General features: G+C 48.0%; 1 protein-coding gene across 8 annotated transcripts in view; it reads left to right on the top strand.

Moving 5' to 3' along the window:
* LOC132468221 (intermembrane lipid transfer protein VPS13B-like) overlaps nucleotides 1-23,298 on the top strand; it is a 325,476-nt gene that overhangs the window by 130,239 nt on the left and 171,939 nt on the right. For 7 of the 8 annotated variants that reach the window (XR_009528182.1, XM_060065938.1, XM_060065939.1 and 4 more), the window contains exon 22: nucleotides 7,822-7,955. Coding sequence is in view for 7 of the 8 variants with exons in the window: in XM_060065938.1 (XP_059921921.1) it covers nucleotides 7,822-7,955 (134 nt within the window). In the remaining variant the exon portion in view is untranslated. Of the gene's footprint in view, nucleotides 1-7,821; nucleotides 7,956-9,248; nucleotides 11,323-23,298 lie in introns of those variants that run through there. The other variant, XM_060065942.1, reaches the window with a different exon arrangement.

The raw sequence follows: 23,298 nt of genomic DNA, 5'->3' as shown, positions 1-23,298 counted from the left end.
TCTTAAGTACTGCAGCGTTAGATCTATTATAGTGGTTGTTGATATCTTGCATTCAGGCTGTTATCTTGAGCTGTTTGGATTTAAACACATTTAGGCCACTAATATGGGCATGTAGTTTCATCCTGTACTCATAGGGTGCATGCAGTTCATCGGGTATTAATGTCACTAAACATTGCTTCCCTTATACTTTGACCAAGGCCGGACACAGATCTAAAATCTCTATAATCAGAATTCCCTGCTCAATGTTTCCAAACAATTCCTGTGTCTGTGCTAGTTTTGGACGCTTCTATTTTTCAAGAAGTACAAATGAAAATATTCAATTAGAGAACATTGAGTTAACAGGTTAAGCCAGAATCGTTGTGGGAAATTGATATGTGGGTGGTGTTTTGTTCCGCCCAATTATATACTGGCTATGGCAGTGCTTTTCTGTGCCCATTGATTATCCTACTTTTTCCACTGTAGATATTGAGTTCTCTGCCTAAATCACCTAAGGGAATTAGCAGAGTAAATCATAATTCTCTGAAAGAAAATCATTTTCAGAACTTTGAGCAGTTCAAAGGCTTCACAGAACAATTGTAATAGCAAGACTGTTGCTGCTTCCAATTGGCCATTTGAGCACATGCCTGGCACTTTTATGATGTAAAGTTTTGAGTGTTATGTTGTTTTGTTACTACACTCAGCCTAGCTACAGTTTCATAGTAATCAAGCTAGGATTTTCCTCTGGGCCCTTGGAAGGTGCCTGTTAATGTGCAGGCAAATGTACAAAGACACATTCGACCAGCTCAGTGCAGATTCTGGCTTCCCAGGAACGCTGTGAGTGTGAGGTGATATCATACCGGTTGCTGTGATGATGGTGCCCAGCCAGGATCTAAGAAACCATATAGAGCCGACAAGTTCTTGGCAACCAAACCCTTTTAACATTCTCTGTCTCTTCCACTCTCCCTTTGGTCAGTGCACATTTTACATGCGTCCTATATGCTTCGTAAGACACCAGGCCGACTTTGAGAACCGGTCACAGCCAGTTTCGCATTTGAAAAAATCCTTAACTATACATTGTTAACATGCACATAGCAACCAGGCCCGGTTAGAAAGTAGTATTTTAGGATGTATCTCTAATGTACTCTCCTTAGAACCTGGTCTATTTTGATTTTCCTACTACTATGGTTTGATGTTGTTTTGCTGATAAATGGGTTTTAATTCAAATCCTTTAAATACTTAAAAGACTTAGAGTTCCCTTTTGTTCTTTCCAATTCTGACTGGTTTTGGCTCTTTGTCATGTGTCTTTTTTCCAAATGGTCAACTGACTTTTCTGGGGCTCTGGTCACAGTGATGGTCCTAGCTAAACATTCTGGTGGAAATGATTGGTAGGCACATGGTTTTCAATTTCATCTTTTTCTAAAGCTGAACATTAGTACGCTATTTCTTTGTTACCGCAGCGGTTTGTTTGAATGTTGCCTAGGAACATCCTATATGTGTTAATGCTTCATTTTGTTTTTCTGTTCGATTCTCCTTCACGAGGAGAAGCTAGGCTCATATTTTTTGGGAAGGAGATGTATTGCTCGAACTTGAGGTCAATTTCAGTCCGCCCGCACAATTACACCACAAATTGGTTCACATAAAACTAGCCTCTAAGTATTTTCTTTATTTGTCCCTAATGAATGTTCTTGTTGGCAGCCGTGGCGTGTTTCTGATGGAGAGCCTCTCGAGCCCTTCTCATTGTTCTCGGCCCGGACCAGAGTAGTGATCTCACTGGCTTTGCTTTTCAATCCTAAAATTAGCCTTTGGCACACCAGGAACATGGTTGGAGCGAAGAAACCTATCCTCCGATCTAGCTGCAGTCTCTTAGAGTTGGAGGGTGGAAACTGTTTGATCCTGTCTCCTAGTGCTAAGGATGATGGGATTACAACTATTTTGTGCTGTTTATTTGGAAGCATGGAAGGAGACAGGGCGTGTGTGATAGAGAGATGAATAGTTACAGAGTGAGGAGAGCAAATGTGGAGAACTTTGCAGAGAGGGAACATGTTGCATGAAGTACACTAATGATTTCCTTAGCTGATGGCTTTGGTTACGTTCAAACTGACTTTGTCAGGAAAATCCCTCATCTCAGAGATGACCAAAACGGATATGTGATCTGAAGGAACAAAGACAAGGTTTATAACAAAGAGAGATGGACGGGGGAAAAGTCCTTCATGTGTTCAGAGGCATACGTATCACAGGAATGACGAAAAAACATCGGGCTAAATTTACAGTTACACATTACCATAATCCCAGCCGTAGTAGCTTGATGGAAGTCAGGTTGTTTTTATTGGCTGGTGCGGCCTGTGGCGAGTGGGGATAATGTTTTCATTCTAAAGTTATTTAAATAGTCTTTTTTTTTTACTAGGAAAGTCAATAATTCATCACGGTAATGAAGGTTGGAGCAGGAGAAAAGAAAACAATAAAACCGTGAGGAATGGTGAGATAGCAGGGCCCCCTGAGGCATGCGGTTGTGGTCTTGAGGGTCAGGGGGGTGCTTGGTAAATGAAGAGTATATCCCCAATCCCTCCAAAAAGCACTGGGTCCGGGCAAACCCTTGCCGATGTTTAGCAGAGACCAAGGAACGATTTGTATTCAGCTATGGCTTTGCCCTTTATTTGTCTTCACGTATGTCTCATTTGCTCTCACCGGGGATTAGTTAGACATTTGTGGATATTGGCGGTGGTTTTGCCGGAGGCCAAGGTGAGAGCATCTCGCGAGTTCAATATGAGGTTCCTTAGACGTATACTGTGGATTAGCTGCATTGACGTGATTGTTGAAGATCGCATGTGTTTGAAACACGATTAGGGAATGATGTCATCAGTGTGGGACTCAGGAGGGACCTGCAGTGTCATCGAGAGGAGCCATGTTTTTTCTTCTTTTTCAAAAAGCTGGTTGACGCTAGCAGCGTGTCCTCGCATTTGCTTCAGGCCTCGTCTTTCACTGTCCAGTCCTCTGTTCCCGGCATCTGCTGTTTTTTTTTAACAACAGTGACCATTTCTAATAAAAACCTATACCTTGAGAGCTCTCGAGGGCTTCCTTACAATGGTCACCTCAAACCATTGTGTGTATACACTGATGGGGTGAATGCCTCAAGGGGTGTGCATCCAGGAGATCAAAACAACGATGCGAAAAGACACTCGTCCGAACTCAGCCACACCGCCGGCGCTTTTCATGGCAGCATAACAAATGGGATCGCATAAATATTTAAATAAACACCGACGTGCATCCAAAACAAATAGGCGGGCTGGTTATTAGCAGGGCCCGGCGCTGCCCCGGCACGCAGCTGCAGCAGAGTATACAACACTTCAGCACACTGTAAACCACTCTTAATAGGGAACATACCAGAGAGATAGAAGGCCGGCCGCATGGGAAATGCCGAGGTCCCTGTGATGAGCCTGTTTTCGTATGGTCTTGTTGCCCAACCTCTAAGCAGAAAGACCCAGGGACACTCTGTACTTGTTTTGGACGCAAGTAACGTTCAGCCCCGGCGGCGGAGAACTCGGCTGATGTTGCTTTGATGTGATCTGTCTTTTCTCCTTGTGTTTCTTTGTTTTTGTGGTATTTCTTTGTGTCTTGCGCAAATCAGCATTCACGCGTGGGAGCACTCGCCGTCCTGAGCGCCATAATACATATGGTGTGGCTTTGTGCACTTGCCACCCTTTCACACTTCCCGAGAGACATGTGCCTCCGTGACCCCGGTAGGGTACGACTCTCTCCAGGGTGGCGACGCTGATTTGCTCGTCGTCCAAGGCCTTTAGTCGCCCGTGCACGCCTTTTTCCGACTATTTAATGTTTTCGCTCACACTGACTTCAAAGACGTCGAAGGCTTTCCCTGTTAGTGAGATGTGACGGTTGCAGCTGTTAAAGTGTGCGAATGGTCTCCTTCAGTACAACCAAATGTGAATAGGAGTGATTCCTACGAAAGACCAATAAGGGGGGGAAAGGAGAGATACGATAGAGATGACGAATGACTGACAGAAGAGAAATGGGGGGGGGGGGGGGGGGGGGAAACAAAAGATGGGACAGGTGTGTGTAGAGCAAGGCCTGTCTGGCCTAGTGGCCCATGAGGGGAGGATTAGGAGCACACAAACTGACATGGTAGTGGGAATATCCCCTCTCTATAAGAGGTCTCCCTGGACTTGTTAGGCTGCAATTCTCCTAATGTTTGAGCACCCTTGTTCCCCTCTGTCTTTCTCATTACCAGTTTGTACTTCCCCATCCCTCTCTCTTGCGCGCTCTCTCGCTCTCGCTCTCTCACCACCATGGCAGTAATGGCACCACATTCCTACCTTGAGTCTTTAAATGCATGAGCACCTTTCCCTCTGTAACAAATGATGGCCCTTCCATTCAAAATAACAAGATGTGGCAGTTTCATTCCAAATAAGGAACCTGGGATTAACATCAGTGCCCGGGAAGGGTCTTTAAAAACCCAAAGATACATACCAATGCACAGCCCAGAACGAAGCGCTATGATTGGCCCAACAGGTTCTCTTGCTCCAATGAGGCTTCAACTTTCTGGCTTGTCCCCAAATTCAAAGTCTTAACATAAGGTTAAGGTTACGCATTGGGTCCAAGGGAATGGGGTCATCATGAAACCTGCAGTGCAGGGTTTCCTGGTAGAATGGTAACCAGCCATCCTAATGAAAATAGTGATGTCCTTTCCTCAAGAATTTCAATTTACTTGAGAGGAAGCCTCATATGGTGTTCGCATCAAACCTACCAGGGAGCCCAATCTTACAATTATTATCTTTTTTTTATAGCACAGGATTACGATGGAATGAAGAGAAGCTAATTGTGCTGTCTCTTCCTGCCAATAGCTCTCCATCCTCTAGGCATTGCTCCGGCTCTGTGTTAAGCCCTCTGTGTTTGTGTTTATAGAAGACCGGCTGCATACTGCCAGTTAGCCACACACCCCTCCCTTGAAGACGGTAACGGATACGCAATTACACAACCTGCCATGCGCAATGTAGTGGTGCGCACACCTCTCACTCTGCCTCCCTGGCTGTCGCTCCCCTCCTCTCCTCCTGTGAATCAGGGCCCCTCTCTGCCCCGCCCTCATGCTGACGCTCTGGTTTGTGTGGGTAATAGATTATTGCAGTAAACCGGAGCGACACACTCCGAGTGTGTTTAGCCAGGGGTCAATGTTCCAGAACATGGCTGGCACTCAGCGGGGCGGTCTCGGTTAAGTAGCCTTAATATATCATCACTGATGATTGGTGTGGTGGGTGTGAACACGAAGTGAAATCATGCTGGGCTGGCGGGGGCATTGTGGTTTTCTTTAACTGCGTGAGTTGTTTGTGTGGAAGTGTGTGTTGTGTCATAAGCAAGCTTATTCCAGTCTTCTTTTATAAATGACATGGTCCTGATCAAGGTGCGGCTGTTAGGATCTTCACAAATGCGATCATCCTAAAAAACAACAACCACGCACGTGTGTCTGCTTTAAGTTAAAGCAAGCCATCTTTAAAAAAAGATGACTAAAAAGCAAGACATTATTTTTTTTTGGTTTACATTGTACCCAACCATCGCGAGAAAATGGCTTTTTTTGGGCATCTGTTTCATCCAAACGATCCCATACACAGACAAACACACCTACTGCACCCTGTGTGCCTTGAGCGGTGTCTCCTGGGTGCACAGAGAGGAGCCACACGACTGGAACAAGCCGGAGAGGACTGTCATTTGGGCTGCACCCCTGTGGAGCGGAGCAGTAAAGGAGCCCCCTAACGCAGGCCGACAGCAGCCCTGCAACGCAGCAAACATCCAGCATGGCTAAACATTATTGACAAGCCAATGATATCACAGCGGTTAGGGCGCTCCTCTCCACACATGACACAATGGAGGACGCTACGTGAAATACAATCTACACTGTCAAAGTCAATCCGTCCCGTTTCCCAGCGTATTAAGGCCAGGGCGGAACATAGGACTTCAGAGAGTGTTGTGGTAGGCCTTGTTTGTTTTTCGGTCCTCATTACGCGAACAGGAAAAACACAGGGACGAAGAACACACACGCACACACACACACACACACACACACACAGGCGCTCTCTCGCTCTCTCTTAATGCAAGTTGTCTTGAAATGTATAAAATGCAGTGTGCAGCACAAAGACGCATTGTGGGTGTAATGTGTACCAAGGCATCGTTGATTGTGGGCATCATGACAAATTCTGTCCATTTCATAGTCCCAGAGGGCCACATGCACCTGGCCACTGTGAGTGTGAGAAAGAACTGTAAGAGAGCCGGACATGATGATCTCGACCTCCAGTCAGTCAGCTACTTGCACATAAGCCCAAGCTCACACACACACACACACACACACACACACACACACACACACACACACACACACACACACACACACACACACACACACACACACACACGCACCCACGCATGCAAACACACACTTCCAAACACAGACATTACCACACACATACAGACTCATACGCATGCACACATACACGCACACACACTGGCACATACAGATACATACGCATGCAAACACACACTCTTCCACACACGTACATTACCACAGACATACAGACACATACACATGCACACACACACACACACAATACCACACACTGAGACACACACACACACACACACACACACACACACACACACTTACTATATATGTATGCACACCTGTGACCTCAGCCAGCTGCTTTGTCGGCCAGAGAGCAGCACACGCATGGTTTCCCCCACCCAATGGTTTGGGCAGGTTGCCACGGTAACCGCAAAACCTTAGTAACGTCCATCGCCCTGGCAGTACACTCCCATTGCCATGCTGACGCCCTAGGCCTGTTATAGCTGTGTGTGTGTGTGTGTGTGTGCGTGTCTGGGCGCATGGCGTACGACTATGGGGGCGGTGACATCAGCGTTATTTCATGACAACTGTGGCCTGAAGCTGCTGAGCAATCATGGAATATGTCTTAATGTGTCTTCGGAGAGAGAGAGCCTGTCTACCCCCCCCCCCCCCCCCCCCACCCCTCACGCTGAGCACAGCAGAGCAGTGATGGCTATAGCAGCCCTCAGGCCTTAGGCCCACTTGGTAGCATGTGTGTTTTGTCTGTGTTTGGGCCTAGTTATCTCCATGTCCCCCCGTCTCCTTATCCACTGCTATATGTTCTACCTCTCTTTCATTCTCTTTATGTATCTGTTGTATAGTTTATTTCTTTCTTTCTGTTTTAATTTTTTTTATATTTCGTTTATTTCGGCCATTCTTTGCTTGCTGCTCACTTTATTACATTGGATTATATGTTATACATCACATTTATTCACACAATGATGGCAGACGTGTGTGTGCGCACATTACGTGCGTGATAGCGGTCTTTGGCTCCCCCAGCCTTCTGTGCAAGCATTACATCATTTCAATGAAGATTTGACTGACACATAACATAAAGCATGTACAACACATGGACATAAACAACCGCATGAAATATTAAAAAGGTAAATTGGGGAGACATACAGGGCTCTACATCAAGTTTCCTGACATGCATCTCATTGATTTTTACAACCCATTTTTCTCGAGAAGGGTAATGTGATTTGGGGCTGTATCACACAGTCTAAGGGGCTTTCCTTCCCTTAAAATACTCAACCTTGTTACGTGATGTCACATTTGGGCGTTGGCTATATGGCAATACAGTCTATGAATGGATGAATGGCTTTTGCCGTACCTGCCAAAAAATGTCCCACAACCAATGCTGTGCTGAACAGACTTTGATTTGACTTTGACTCATGATTTTAACAATCTCTCTCTCTCTCTCTCTCTCTCTCTCTCTCTCTCTCTCTCTCTCTCTCACTCAGAATCCCGACCTCTGTCCATTCCCATGAAGGTGATGCCCATCAGCACAGCTGTGGAGTCGTGGTCCACCTCAGAGGAGAGGATGAAGGCGCTGATTGCTCATGCCTGGGACGCTGTCAAACGACTGACTCTACAGGTATTGCACCATCATATCTCTCCGTAATCTGGACGCCGTTCTCCCAACCCCCTTTATGTCTTTATCCAGGCCCTAACTTTGAACAAGGCGACCGTGATGCTATCACATTTTAATACTTCCCTTCCCGCTCATTTCTTTGGCGGATGAATTTGTGTCCATCGGTTTCACCTTCCACAGTATTCTCCTTCCACTCCTCTCTTCTTAGCCTGTGCGTTTGTTTAGTTTTGATTCCAAAGCGTCTTGGTTTGCTGTGTGTACACCAGGACTGACCACATATGTCCTTGGGCTTCAACCGCTGCTGTTCCCCCCGCCCCCTTCTCCTATCATGCGCCACAGCACTTACAACTGGGCCGTCCTGCTCCGATGGGTCACAGTCGGCCGTACCACCGCTTCAGTCGGATCGGGTCGTCTGCCTCGGTGCTACAAATGCAGTCCTTCATTCCTATCCCCTCACCGCTATTCTCTATTATTTTCTTGTTTATTATCTTATCTAGTGTTTCCCTATTCTTCTATTCTCCTTTGGGGAGGCTGTTGTTGGAACTTGTCGGTTGTGCTCTAGACCCGCTACATAGTCTGCATATGTGTGGCTTTCGTAGAGCTCTGTAAGATGTTAGCCTTTGTATACTTGGAGCAAAAAAAAGAAATGACACAAAAATCATAGTGTCTTCTATCCTTTTGTGGCTGCTTGCCTTTCTGCTTGACTGTCTGGCTGTCCTTCTGTGTTAGACGAGCCTTGACTGGATCCCATTGTGTGGCTCTTGACTGTGTCTGGACTAGACCCGTCCACACAGCCCACATCACAGCACAATCTGTCTGAAGTCAATCCGAAGCCATGACAAGTCTGCTTACACTACATCCAAAAGAAGCAGGTTTGAGAAGATCAATGTTAACCTGCTGGTGGGCGCACACACCAACAGGTTTGGTCTGTGGCTTCACTGGCTTGCGGTTTGTTGTTTAGTTTTTCTTTCTTGTTTTTTTTAAGCACACCTGTAAGCAATAGCTTCCACCTTTCTCCTTCTGTATCGCGTCCACTTAAAATGAAAAGGTTCTCGGCGGGAAGTCACATTCCGGCAATTTCTCGTTGAATGTCGGACCACACAATCCCGCCACCATTCACACTTCAAAGGAAGTGTGACGCACATGGCGTACCCATGACGTGACCCATGAGCCTTCGCTGGTCCGGTCCGGGCCGCTCGTTGGGATTGTTTATAATGCTACCCCAGAACTGAACTCAATCCGGCTAATAGTTTTCTGGGCCTGTCTTTGCCTCCACTTTGCCGGGGTCCCCCTCAGCGCCATGACGGAGACCACACCGTGTTCTGGGCCGGCAATTAGGAAACGGGGCGTCTCACTGACACGGCGGTGGAAGCGGACCAAGCCGACCGAACTCGACAGCTGGCACCCCGGGCCCTGGAGATCCCCAAACTTCAACCACTTCATTTATTTTAGTGCGGTGTAAACAGAATACCTAATGGCTCACACTTCTGCTCCACATGTGCCCAATTTGGCACGCAGGGGTTCTTTCGAGACATTCGCAGGGCAGAGAGCGAGAAGGGGGGTAGGTTACGGCGCAACGGGGAGGGGTGCTTAAGAGAGACACTAGCGTTAGTATTTATTACACCGTGGCTGTTGAATCGACTTAAGCCTGTGGTGAGGGGGGCCCCCTTTTCTGAAACTGCTATTGGAATACTTGGGGATCATGGAAGAGGCGTCCGACATCCCATGTTTATGTGGTATGATCATCACCATGCTTCATGCCGAGACTCCAGATTCAAGCGTGACCCGGACTCGCGTTCTCCGCCGATCTCTGCAGCATACCGCAACGTGCTCCCCTGCACCGTGCGTATCATTGGACTTCACTCGCACACTCGGATTCCTGTCTTGCATCATGTCTCCCACGCGTCCCCGCCGAGAGACTGGAGTCTAGAAGCGCAGCTGGGAAACCAAAGGGAAGGCAGAGCAGCTGATTGTGTATTGTCCTATAGCGTCCTGTTCACCAAGGCCATCTGCCTTGATGTGAAGATATGGTGTGTTTTCCATGTACGAGCGTTGTTCTCTCCTCTGTCTTTCCCACTGTTGTCCCAGCCTCAATGCTAAAGCCTTAAACAATGCCACATATGGCGATAGTTCCCACTGTGAAAGCGTGAACCTTTTTCTCTCCCCCATCGTTCTCTTCATCTTCCCTCCCAACAAGTCCCCGATCTACCATTACCCACTGAAAGGGAAGATAGACAATTTTCACCCGGTAATGAAAATGGGAGGTTTGCATTCATTGCCGAACGTCTCCAGAGCCGTCAGAGAGCTCCTCTTGATTTCCTTCCAGGAGCTGTCAATGATAAAGACAGATGGATGGCTAATGCAGAAACCAGATGAAGCAGGCCCCGACTCACAGAGACACGGATCGCCTTACGCGCGGGACTCTGAGAATCACTGCTTGGGGGGACGGGTGGGTTCCTCGCTTCGCTTAAACAGTAGTTCATCAGTTCAGAGGCTTCTCATGGACGACAGACAGTGAGAGAGTGAGAGAGAGATGCAGAGCGAGCGAGAGAGAAAGAGAGAGAAAAAAATAATCTGGAAGGACTAGAGGAGAGCAAATTTCTCTCTCGGAGAGAACGCAGCCAATGCTTTTCCCACACCATTGCGAGAGGTGCGGTGAGGTAATTGTGGCATACCATCCATCCACAGTAAGGCTCTCGGGCCCAGGCCGATGCACTCTCCTGGCTCATTACATCCAGCCCCGATGATCGGCCCGGTGGAGAGACGGAGGGAGAGGGAGAGCGAGATGTTGTCAGTCGGCTCTGTGGTCACGCTGAGCTACACGATGCATAGGTGGAGTAGTTGAACGAGTCACTTCGGCTTAGGCCTGATGAACACCAATGGAATCGTCACTCTGACCAGTGTGGTCTGGCCGGCTGGCTGGAATGGCCACTTGCCCTTCGACTCGGAGTTCCAGAACGGCTGCCCATCCTGTCGCCCACACACTGCATTTAACGTGTGCTCACACACGCAACTGCACGCACACGGAAGTGCTCACATAATGCATGCCGTCACGCACGCAAGCTCACACACAGAAACAACCCACACACACAGACACATGCAAGCTCACACACACACACACACACGGACACACACGCACACACCTACTCACAGACTTACACATACCTGTTGCTCCAGCTGTCCTTCCCCATGTGTTTCGTCTGTCAGTTCCCACCGTCACCGAAAGCCGTATTCACCTATTCCACAGACACGCCCGCACACACACACACACACACACACACACACACACACACACACACACACACACACACACACACACACACACACACACACACACACACACACACACACACACACACACACACACACATGCATACTCACCTGGCATTGCAATCGTTGGGTCTCATGGATGAAGGGCCTGTGAAGGTCCTTCCCTCTGCCCTCCCCCAAGGGACACCCACACTCCGGGTTGCTGATAGTAATTACAAGTGATCCTGACTGTGGTTCTATTTCAGGAATTCTGCAATAATTCCTTCTATTTAACACATGAATGTGTTCAGAGCTGGCAGAGCTGCGCGTTGCTACCAAAACTGAAAGGGGATCCGCTGAAACAGAGAGTCCGTTGTCATGGAAACGGGATCCGCTGCAACAGAGAGTCTGTTGCCATGGAAAAATGAGGTAACACCGCTCCCCGCAGCTGCCACGCATTAATGAATGGATTTTTTATATTTTTAAAGGAAAGAAAAGACAGAGAGAGAGAGAGAGAGACAGAAGCAACGGCGCAAAAAAAGGTAGAGTGTCATAAAGGTGAGGGAGAGAGAGAGGGATTATGTTGGGAGCTAATGAAAGCGTTAGGTGGTGCAAACAGAGCAGGATAGAGTGGGATGGAAGAAAAGCAGGGGGGGAAAAGTGTGTGTGTGTGTGTGTGTGTGTGTGTGTGTGTGTGTGTGTGTGTGTGTGTGTGTGTGTGTGTGTGTGTGTGTGTGTGTGTGTGTGTGTGTGTGTGTGTGTGTGTGTGTGTGCCGCGCTTGGCGGGAGCAGGCCAGCTGGTTTCCATGAACAAGATCTGACCCCCGGCTGGAGAGGCTGCATCGTACTGGCCCATTACTTCATCTGACCCCCCTTCCTCCCCACATCACTCCCCATCCCCTGCCCCCACCCCAAATCCTACCTATCTCTGTCAGATCTCGGAATTTCAAACTGATTTGCAATTACAAGCTTTATTTTTCTCGCCACTTAAATCACCACTCCTCCCCCTCGTTCCTCAGGACCACATCTGTGTGTGTGTTTGTGTATATGTGTGTGTGTGGGTGTGTGGGTGTTTTTGTGAGTGAGAGAGACGGTCGGCTCAAACACTCCATGCCTGGCCCCTGTGCACTAATGGCTTCACTTAATGATTCAAGAAAGTCATTTTAATTTTTTTTGCATGATTCTCACATTATTTGGTGCTTTTTTTATATATACGTAGAAAACGTGCACATCCAGAACAAACACTGCTTGCACGCCTGCCACCTATTAGTCCCAAAGTAAAATGGTCGACTAAAAATAAAGTCTTACCTGTCAAACAATGGAGAGTGTTTCGGTGTAGCCTGACAGCTAACTGAGTTGACCGCGCTAGCCCGGCCACGCCAGACTATGTTTTGGTTCAAGCCCCAGCCGACTGCTGCGAGTGTGTGTTTGTGTGAGTGTGAGTGGTTGTCTGCGTGTGTGTGTGTGTGTCCCTGCACTTGTGTGCAACAGGTCTGCTTGCGGTGTTGAATGGGAAATGACATGATGCCATGTTTATGTTTGAGAGCACAGGACTAGGAATAGGTTTTTAATATAGTTTGTGGTTGCGTGTTGTGTCATGAGGGAAGAGAGAGAGAGCAAAGGTGCTCATTCTCGACTGATGACATTGGCAGTGGTGTGAGCCAATGTTAACGGAGCACATTGAAGACCCTTAAACAGAGGACACACCGCACACACTTTACAGTTGTTTGTGATCTTGTGCTAATGTGATGCGGCTGGGATTAAGCATCATTATCTGGTGCCCTGGCAATACGCAGAATACACAATGACACAGGCAGGGACCAACGCATGGAGAGACACACGTAGAGACACACAGAGAGGGAGAAACACACATACATACATAGAGACAAATACAGAGAGACAACCATGGACACACATACAGAGAGACACACAGACGCACAGAGAGACACACACACACACACACACACACAAGGAGACACACACATAATCACAGGGAGACACACAGACACACACATACAGAGATACACACACACACTCACACACACACACACAGGGAGACACACACAGAATCACAGGGAGAAACACACATACAGGGCGATACACACACACACACGCACACACACACACACATACATAGACACACATACAGAGAGACAAGAGACACACAAAAACACACAGAGACACGCATGCAGATAGAGACTTACACAGACACACACACAGAGAGCTGCACACACACGCAGACACGCACAGACGCACACACACACACACACACACACACACACACACACACACACTGACCCTGTTGTTCCTCCACTGGGCTGGGCTGGAAAAGCGCTTACAGGATCCTCTGGTGTCTGTAACCTCCTGAACCCCAGGGGCCCGGAGACACGGAGCCCGTTCTCTGCTTTTAGCCTGGAAACAATGAAGCGCTACATGGTTCTGTTGAACCGCGAGAGGATAAAGTGTCACCACACAGTCAACACTGGTATGTTGTGAGAAAGTGTCATAAAACGAACATGAGATGCTCCCTCTTTCTCTTTCTTTTCTCTTTTTTTTTTTACTAAATGTGTGTTGGAAGGCGTATTTGAAGCTAAATCTGGTTAAAATTTCCGAGCGTGTATCCGCCCTGAGCCCTGGGAGAGAGGAGAGAGCCATGCCAAGCGTAGGTCGTATCAGATCAGTTTGGGTTCAGAGAGGAGCCTGGCTTGGCCCAGGACTATCAGTTTATATCAGTGGGACGCTCCACATAAATCACTAGTACAGCGCATATATACGCCAGAGCTGGCACACAGTTTCCTCTTTCATCTGCACTCCATCACTGTTCATGCAAATGCAGCATTTTTTCTGCAAATACTACACTGTATATCCTACTTGTCAAGCTTAGCCCATGCGTTCTACTGGCCCAACTGGTCTGTGTCCGAGCCTAATAACCTCAGTTTGCGTCATTCACTGTTTTACTGTCATATTCACGCACACCGGCTTCTGTCCATGACAGGGCGCCTCCAGCTCATTCAGCTCGCCGGATCTCAACAAGCCCTTCTGTTGTGTGCGGCCCTCGGGGGAAGCATCTGCAAGGGCTTTAGTGGTGCCTGGGTGGTAGGGTGTCAGTGGTGGCCGGGGCTGTGTTGATGGTGGGTGAGGAGGTGGGGTGCGGGGGTGGGGTTTGGGGGGGGGGGGGGGGGCAAGGGCAGGCCAGTCACACTCTTTAAGGCCACTGCTGGATCAATAAACGTGGGCGATCAAAGCGCACAATTAACCCACCGCGCTAACACAAACAGCCTGGCCAGCAGAAACAAACAAAGCCTTCATGTCACCCAAAGCGTTTATTTTTGCAGATTTCCACCTCGGCCGGCAGGACCTCCAGCGCTTGTCAGCTCCTGTAAGCAGTGTTAGGAGCGCGGAATGCAGGGCCACAGGGATGGCTGGCTGCCTGGATCGCCAGCGTTGCCAAGCCGCTGACTTATTGCTTGCGGTGGTGTGAGCGGGTGAGACCCACTCACACCACACGGCCCTTTGTTCGCCATCGAGGAAGCAGTGGCCACATCGACACAACCCGTGATGACCAGTAGTAAATGCGCGCATTTGCAGGCTCAGAACGCATATAGCTCAGATGCCCCATGGAAAACACACAACTGTTCAATGCCGATCTCTCTCTCTCTCTCTCTCTCTCTCTCTCTCTTTCTCTTTCTGTGTCTGTCTGTCTGTCTGTCTGTCTGTCTGTCTGTCTGTCTGTGTCTCTCTCTCTCTCTTTCTCTCTCTGTGTCTGTCTGTCTGTCTGTCTGTCTGTCTGTCTGTCTGTCTGTCTGTCTGTCTGTCTGTCTGTGTCTCTCTCTGTGTCTGTCTGTCTGTCTGTCTGTCTGTCTGTCTGTCTGTCTGTCTGTCTGTCTGTCTGTCTGTCTGTCTGTCTCTCTCTCTCTCTCTCTCTCTCTCTCTCTCTTTCTCTGTCATTCTCTCCCTGCCTGACATTCTCTCTCTGTCCCTCTATCTTTCCCTTTCTTTCTCTCTCTCTGATTCTGGAGGATTGTGGTATTTGCAGCAGAACGCCCAGCCCCCGTGCTCTCTGTCCAAGGCCATGGCCATCGCAGTGGGGGAAGGGGGCAAGCGTCAGGTTAGCTGTGGGTGGGATGTCTGGGGAGGAAGCCTCGGCTGAGAGTGGGTGTGGAGTGCGGGGGGGAGGTGAGAGGAGGGCTCCATGGGCCTTCTGTTCGTCCCAGCGAGCAGGAAAGGGTGACCCGGCTCCACACATGGACAGGAAGATTACATTTGGAGCCGTATTGGGTTTTGAAAAACAAAGGGATGTGTTCTTCCGCTTTCTGCTGAATCCTCTGAGTGGGATTTTTCTGCACCGGAGCTGCAAATGTTTTTGCCATGGATGCTGGGAAGGGTGTTTCTAATTTCCTCCCCCCTTCCCCCTATCTCTAGGAGATTTCCTGTGTCGCATGGTGCACTCACATTATGTCCGCACCACATGTGTGTGTGTGTGTGTGCGTTTGTGCGTACATGCGTGCGTGCGTGCGTGTGTGTGTGTGCTTGTGCGTGCACTTGTGTGCTTCTGTGCACATGCAGGCCTTTGTATAAACAAACCTTAGAATGTAGTCGTAGTATCACATTCCCACTTTTTTTATTAAACTGCAAGTTCCAAGTGGAAATGTCTGCATCTGTATGGACGTTTACTATCTTTCTGTTCTCTTTCTACGCAAGTTTTATAGAAAGACAACCTCAGACTACAGGGATCCTGCTGTTGTCATGCCTCAGCCCTCCTCATGCAGCCCTTGTCTTCCTTACAGTAATTTAGAGGACAACTACTAGTAGATCTAACTGCAAAGTCATGGTGTTAATGGCAGCGTATTCCATTGCCTAGGTTGCTGTTAGTCAATGACCTCATGTCATAATATTTACAGCGGTTGCATTACCTACAGTTCTATTGGCTACACTGTTTTTTTCTGTTATCACGCTGTGTTGCATGCAACTCTAGACGTTGAGTGTTGATTTGTTTTTTAAGAATTCCCCAAGTTTCCCTAATTTAATGCTAGAATGGCGCTAAATGATGCGTACTTAAAATTACCCCGCCCCGCTAATATGCTATCAATCCAACGCTCCATGGTATGCAGAGTGGATGGTCTCTCCCTGGCTCCTGCCTTGCTTCTTTGTCACATAACACTGGATCCTGAGGACCCCCTCTGGTTATACAGGCAATTTCCACATGGCCCCCAGCCTTCAGCTTCCCCTTCTATTGGGACCTTCTCTGCTGGAAGCAGATAAACCATCTACTCTGTCCAGTGCAGAGTAAACACTTCAGGTCCAACTGCTGGCGTGCGTGCGTGCGTGCGTGCGTGCGTGCGCGTGCGTGTGTGTGTGTGTGTGTGTTTGAGTGTGCACACGTTTGTGTGTTTGATGGCTAAATCATGCTTTTTTGGGAATATGAAGGCTTCAAGATTATAAAACATGAATCGACACACGTGGCCAGATTTCAAGAAGTGCACTTTGGAGCTGGACAATAATGGGGATATAAAGCACTTACAGGAAAAAAATAGAAATTAATGAAACAAGCTCCACATTGAGGTCTGTGTGAAGCGGTGCCAGGAGCACAAGTAGAAGGCTGAAACAAGTAGTGACCAAAAGTTGAATCAGAATCACTTCAGATGAACAGCCTTTTAGATCTTTTGAGATATATATTTCTTTTTTTCTTCCCGTTTCTTTCTGCTAGTATTTATTTTACTCCCAACAGCATCTGCTGGCTCCTGATGCTGTAGCCAGGCAGAGTTAGAGTGGAGGAGATCAAAGTGTAAGGCGAGATGGTTGTTCATTAACAGCTCCTCGGCCAAAGGGACGGAGGACTGAGTCTGGGAATAAGCATCAGTCACCTGCCTAATAACCAGCTTTCCCCTCAAAACATCCCTTCCTCAGACGTTTTCTTTCTTGCCTTTCATGATTATTTTATTTTATAATTTTGGCGGTGACACACATCCATTGCTCCACCAACAAGCAAAAAAAAAAGAGCGATTGCAATGCACTTTTACATGATTTGTCTCTCGTGCTGTTCCCTGCTTGCCTCCCCAAGAGAGCCAAGCCGGTGTGTATGATGCTGGACTATCTGGCCCCTGGCCTCCTTAACGCGACCGCTAGACACTTTACCAGCTGCTGGACACACCACTGTAGCGATGCACATGTGGAGGCACTGACAGGTATGCATCGAGAGGCAAATACATCAACAGACAGCTGTCCTCTCTGGCCTTACACTTCCTTTCCCATCCACAGCCAATGCTGTGGATGTGCTCCTCCGTTTAAAATGTGCTGGGTGGACTCCAGCAGTTTGGCCCTTTGTCCCTTGGCTCTGAGGTTTTTATGCACAGTATATATAGTTGTGCACCGCATATAAATGTCTAATGGTACTTGTAAAATGTTTTCTACAACTCTTTCGGCCTTCTTATATGAGGCCTTAAAAGCAATGAAGTTGTGTTATTTTGTTTGAAAAAAATCATGTTTACATTTCTTGAGAATGATTGAAGCCGTGACCAAGGTAAATATAGTGAGAAATTCAAAATGTATGCTAAGGAAAAGTGCCCCCATTTTAATTTCAAAATGCATTCAAAACTGGAATACAAAATAAAATGTTCTACGCTCAATGCCTTGTTCCACTTGTCCCTCTCCACGTGTCTACTACACCCATGGGGTGCCGGTCAGGGCAGCGGGCTTGTTTGCTGTTCCAGGTGCCATGCTTCAGAGAGGAGTGCAAAGCTCCGGCACCCTCTCTCTGTATGGATATTAAAACACCCGGGCGGCTCCCGCAGCTCTCGTTTGAACCAGAGGAAGGAGAAGGTCGGGGGGGCGGAGGGAGGAATGTTCATTCAGGTGCCCTGGATACACGCCAGATTAGATGAATTTGCTTTTCATCCTGCCGCGAAAAGGACTTTCATTCTAGGTCACCCGTGTCTACAATTGCAAGGAGGTGTGTGCGTTTGTGTGTGCGTGTGCGTGCGTGTGTTTGTGTGTGTTCAAGAGTCTTTGCAAATGTGTCATTTGAGAGTGTTTGTGTAGTGTAAGCCGGCACGTGCTGCCTCATGAGGACGGAATGGCACCCTTTCTTTTCTCTCTTAGGGAGATTTCCTGGTCCAAATTGAAAAATATTGCCTCAGTTTTTGAAGTTTATTTATAATGTGCTATGAATGATACCCTCTGCCCCTGAACGCGCGCACACACACACACACACACACACAGTTATTTTCCATTCTTCCATGAATCTATTACCCATGGAGGGGCGGGGAAGTCTTTGTCCAGGCCTCTGGGTTGACAGTTAACACCATTTGTTATAGTAAAAGATTTGTTTTCACTTTGACAGGACATGATGTCATTAAAGAAGAAGAATGAGGAATATCCTTCTCTTAAGTCATCCCCCCTACACACACACACACACACACACACACACACACACACACACACACACACACACACACACACACACACACAGATCTCAAAAGGATCTTCTTGCCTTCGAAGGTTCTGGCCCACAAATGGCCCAAACTCACTCCTAAGTACCGCACTCGATCATGTTTATTTATGACACCTAAATGACAACTCACTTTTCTATTAACATCATTTAGCAAACTATTTCCAGAAGTGACTAAGTTTCCTTTGGAAAGACCCCGGCACATAGGGTGCATGGCCCCTCCAGAGCCGATCAGGTTTAGAGGTGCAGTCCCGGTCCCACACACACACTCACATAGCATTCGACTCTGCTGCGTATTTGTTCTGCCCGAGGCGTTCGCCAGCAGAGCGGTCGTTCTGTCATGTTTCTCTCTGGTTTTATTCCATATTAACCTGAGTCCCACCAAGGGTAAAGTTGTGTAACAGATATTCCACACAGCAATCACACACCGCCGGCTTTTCTCATGGCGTTTGTGCCCATTACTATGGGAATTTTGTGTTTTTTTTCCCTCCCACCGGTTTTGGAACGGCCGCCTTTCCACAAGTTTGCCGAAGCAGAAAAATAAGACCCATTCCACTATCCTGTTACGGGCCAGAAATATAGCTTAGCTCTCTGAACCTTTGACTCGTGTGAGTAATATGCTGCAGCTATGAGCCCGGGCCCAACCTTGTGACGGAACAATCCCATTCTGGTCCACCTGGCATACCTGTCAGTTTCCTCCTGCAAAGACATTGTGCATGCCTGCTGGCCAACACACACACACACACACACACACACACACACACACACACACACACACACACAAACACACACACACACACACACACACACACACACACACACACACACACACACTTAAACATACACACATGTACACACACACACACACACACACACTTACATACATGCACACAGTTAAACATACATACACACGTACACACACATACACACGCGGGCATGCACACACACACACACACACACGTACACACATACACGTACACACACACACACACACGCGTACACACACGCATACACACGCAATACACACTAACCTGGCACACCTGTCAGCCCTCAGTAGGGGGACATTGTCCACACGGACTCTCTCTTACCAGGGCCGTGTTTATTGGCCTGTTATAGAGCTGTTAAACACAATTGTGGAGAATAGCAAACAAGACCCTACAAAACTCCAGCTGAACCTGAACACAACTGCCCCCCCACCCACCAACCCACCCACCCTAAAACACACATTCTGACACAAGCACACACACACACATTTTCCAGCTTGACCTTTACACATTACAGGGCACCTTGGGTCTCTGTGCAGTGTCTTTGGGCCCTTAACCTTCAGCCCTCACCCACAGAACCCCCTCCCCCCCAACAGCCACCACCACCTACTTCCCCTCACCACCACCACCTCATCTCCTCCTTCGCTCCATGCTGTACTATTCTTCCTCTTCTCCACTGCTCTTCATACCCTTTAATGGCTTTTCTTTCTCTCTCTGTCTGTGTCACTGTCTCTCTTGGTCTGACGCTCCAGCTCTCTTTCTCTCGCGCTATCTCCGTCTCATTCTCTCGCTTTCCCTCGCTCTTTCTCGTTCTCTCTTGCGCTCTCATTCTATCTCTCATTCCCTCTTTCGCTCTCTCTCTCTTTCTCTCTCTCATTCTTTCTCGCTCTCATTCTCTCTCTCTCTCTCTCTCTCTCTCTCTCTCTCTCTCTCTCTCTCTCTCTCTCTCTCTCTCTTTCTCTGTGCCCCGGCCGTGACACGACCGCACACACTTTCCATCCTCATGTCATGGTCACGGTACACGGGCTGGAAACAAACACCGCCGGCTTCACACTCTGGACCGGGGATGTACGGATGGAGGGATGGAGGACTGAAGAGTGGGGCGGGCGGTCGGTCGGTCGGTCGGTGGGCAGGCGGGGAAGAGAGGAGATGCTGTCAGTGGTCTTGGCAGCCTTCGTGGCCACTGATGCAATGTAATGTCAGGGGAGACGCTGACCTCAGGCTCCGTCTCTGTCTCTTGGACGTGTCAGCGTAGTTCAGCCTGACATGTTACCAACCCCACAGGGGAAACTGAATAAAATAGAAATAATAAATGACCCACCTCATTTGTCCACCCACACCACCTCCTGCCCCCGCTGCATACTCTCTCCCTTCCCCCGTGCCCTTCCTGAACCCTCGCTACCCTCTACACTGCAGCCACCCCATCCTCTGTGGTGCTTCAGAGAGACCAGGGCTGAGTCGTGGTGATGAGGGTGTGGATCTGTGGCATGACTCACTGCTTGACCATGGGGCCACAGATGGGTAGCCTTGGCGAGTTTAGCCTACACAAGCCTTTCGCCTGTGAGGTTAGCCTACCTGGTTCGCCACCGTTTCCCCCTGGTTGTAGAGGACTGGCAGCCAGCAGCACTAGCTGCCAGTCCTCCGTGGCTGGCATGTTGATGTTCTCTCCAAGCATACCCCAAAGGTCTTGCTTCTTTTTTTCATTCATTTATTTATATTCCTTTCCCCCCCCAACTGGTTTCTCGGTACAGTTGAGGAAGCTAGAACGGTAAACTGGCTGGCACCGCAGAATTTACGAGCTATGACCTTTGACAGACCCGTGGTTTTAGTAGGAACACTGTGTTTCTGTGGCAAATAAAGGCAGCATATTAGGTTGGGTATTATTTGGTGGACATATGTTCTTTGGGGAACATCACGTTTTTTAGGACTGGACTTGGAATATCAATCAGATGACCAAATTATTAGCAGTTGTGTCTGCAATCAGAGGCGTGTGTTGAAGAACACATGAGAACCCTCAACAGGAGGTGAACTTACACTCCCACTCACACCTCACTGTGTGAACGGGTTAACTCTGCCCGGGTGGTTAAACTCCAAGTATTTTGAGTATATTTAACCAGGGACTGCAATTCATTCCTGGCTTGCCTGTTTTTGTGATGAAATATGATTCTGTAATAATGCTATAAAAGATTCTGGGTCTCCTTGGGATCGTCCATCACCATCCACATCCCATAATCCCCCACGGTGTGGGAATGTCCAGTTGCCTCTGGTTCCACTGGAGGCCGATGACCTCCCACATCTAAGAGGAAAGATCATATTGCTTTATTTGGCCTCACTGCCAGAAGGACCAATAAAGTTGCCACTTTAGATTAGAGTCGATTTGTTTGGGTGTTTTTGTATTCCACATCAGCTTTAGCGAAAATTGTAGTAAGAAATAATAATAAATGAGGCCAAACTGGAGATTACTTTTCTATCACCCATATTTTACAAGTCTGATGCGTCATTTACTTTTCCATTACATATTTAGAGCCATTAACACATTTCAAATCACTTTACCCCTTGCAAGTGCGTAAACATCTGAAAACAGCGGTCGCTATGTGCCATAAATTCACTTGTCCAGCTGTTCCCTTTGTTGTCATCTGTGAGATGTTATCTGAATACCGCTCATATATGACTCTGTAATGGGGCAAGCCTGCAACGGCACAGGCCTGACATCATCCCTGCTTGTGTGTTGCTATGGGCATTGCAAAAACAATGCATGAGAAAGTCACAAGCCAGCACTGCCTATTATATTTTACAGTACATGCCGTAATCACAGCATCTACCATATGGGGTTGGCAACAGCGTAGTCCCTTTCATTTATTCTGCTGTAGTTGGACAAGAACTGGTGTGCAATATGTTTAGCAGGTGCAGGGGGCCTTGCTAGTGAGGCGAACATGGAAGAAGTGTCGGGTAATTGGCCTCGTCTGTATCTTCTCAGAACACAAGACTCTTTCAGCCCAGTATTTAACCAGCTCTTCAGCTTACTGTATTCCCCCCTGTTATACTGGGCAGCCATTAACGTCAATATGTTATATTACAGTTTGATTTTGTAATGATGTCTTGACATCTGATGAAATACTGGCACATTAAGTAGCCGTAAGTTACAACATTGTAACTGATGGCATTTATATGAGGAGCAATGAGTGGTCAATGACTTCAGTTTATACTGTAGAATGCCAGCCCTCTGAAATCACTTGTTTGAAAAGGCTAACATGTGTGTATATAGTTACATTCAGTTTGTTGTGGTTGCGCCGGGCATTTGTCTTGATCTGTGACGACGATAAGGGAACAGTCTCACTGTATGCGTTGTGGTCGAGCGGTAGTGCCGATTGAGCTACCTCCTCAACCATATCACAAACCGCTCTTTATTTGTCTCCACCACCTAAGCCTTTGGGCTTTTGTAATTCTATATCTGTTACTGCAGCCCAATATCTCTGGAATACTGCGACAAATGAATTGCATTGATCGATGTTGTCTTGATTGTAGTATAGATACTCCTCTTGGGCAATGCAAAAAGTATCCTCAATTGAATCTTCCCCCGAGGTCAGGACCTATTCAAGAATGAAGTGCTAGTGGAACGGTAGTGTTCAGAGAACGGGGGGCGGGTGTGATTTTTTCAGTGTGCGGTGTGTGTCCAGGGAGTTCAAGGGGCCGCAGGGCCAGAGTCACAGTGTGAAACCCCTAGGTTTCCGTGTGTTGGCCTTCTTTACAGCTTACGGCTGAGATCTGCCGCAGATCTGCGCAGGGCAGCGTGAGCCCGGCTTTAATCCTGTACGCTGGCTCCGAAAGGAACCGAGAGCCCATAATACCTGTCGGCGTGTGAAAGCGTTCCGATTTCAAACGCCAC

Source organism: Gadus macrocephalus, chromosome 11 (genome assembly GCF_031168955.1).
Source record: "Gadus macrocephalus chromosome 11, ASM3116895v1".
NCBI classification, from domain to species: Eukaryota; Metazoa; Chordata; class Actinopteri; order Gadiformes; family Gadidae; genus Gadus; species Gadus macrocephalus.
This window is presented reverse-complemented; position numbering and strand designations above follow the sequence as displayed.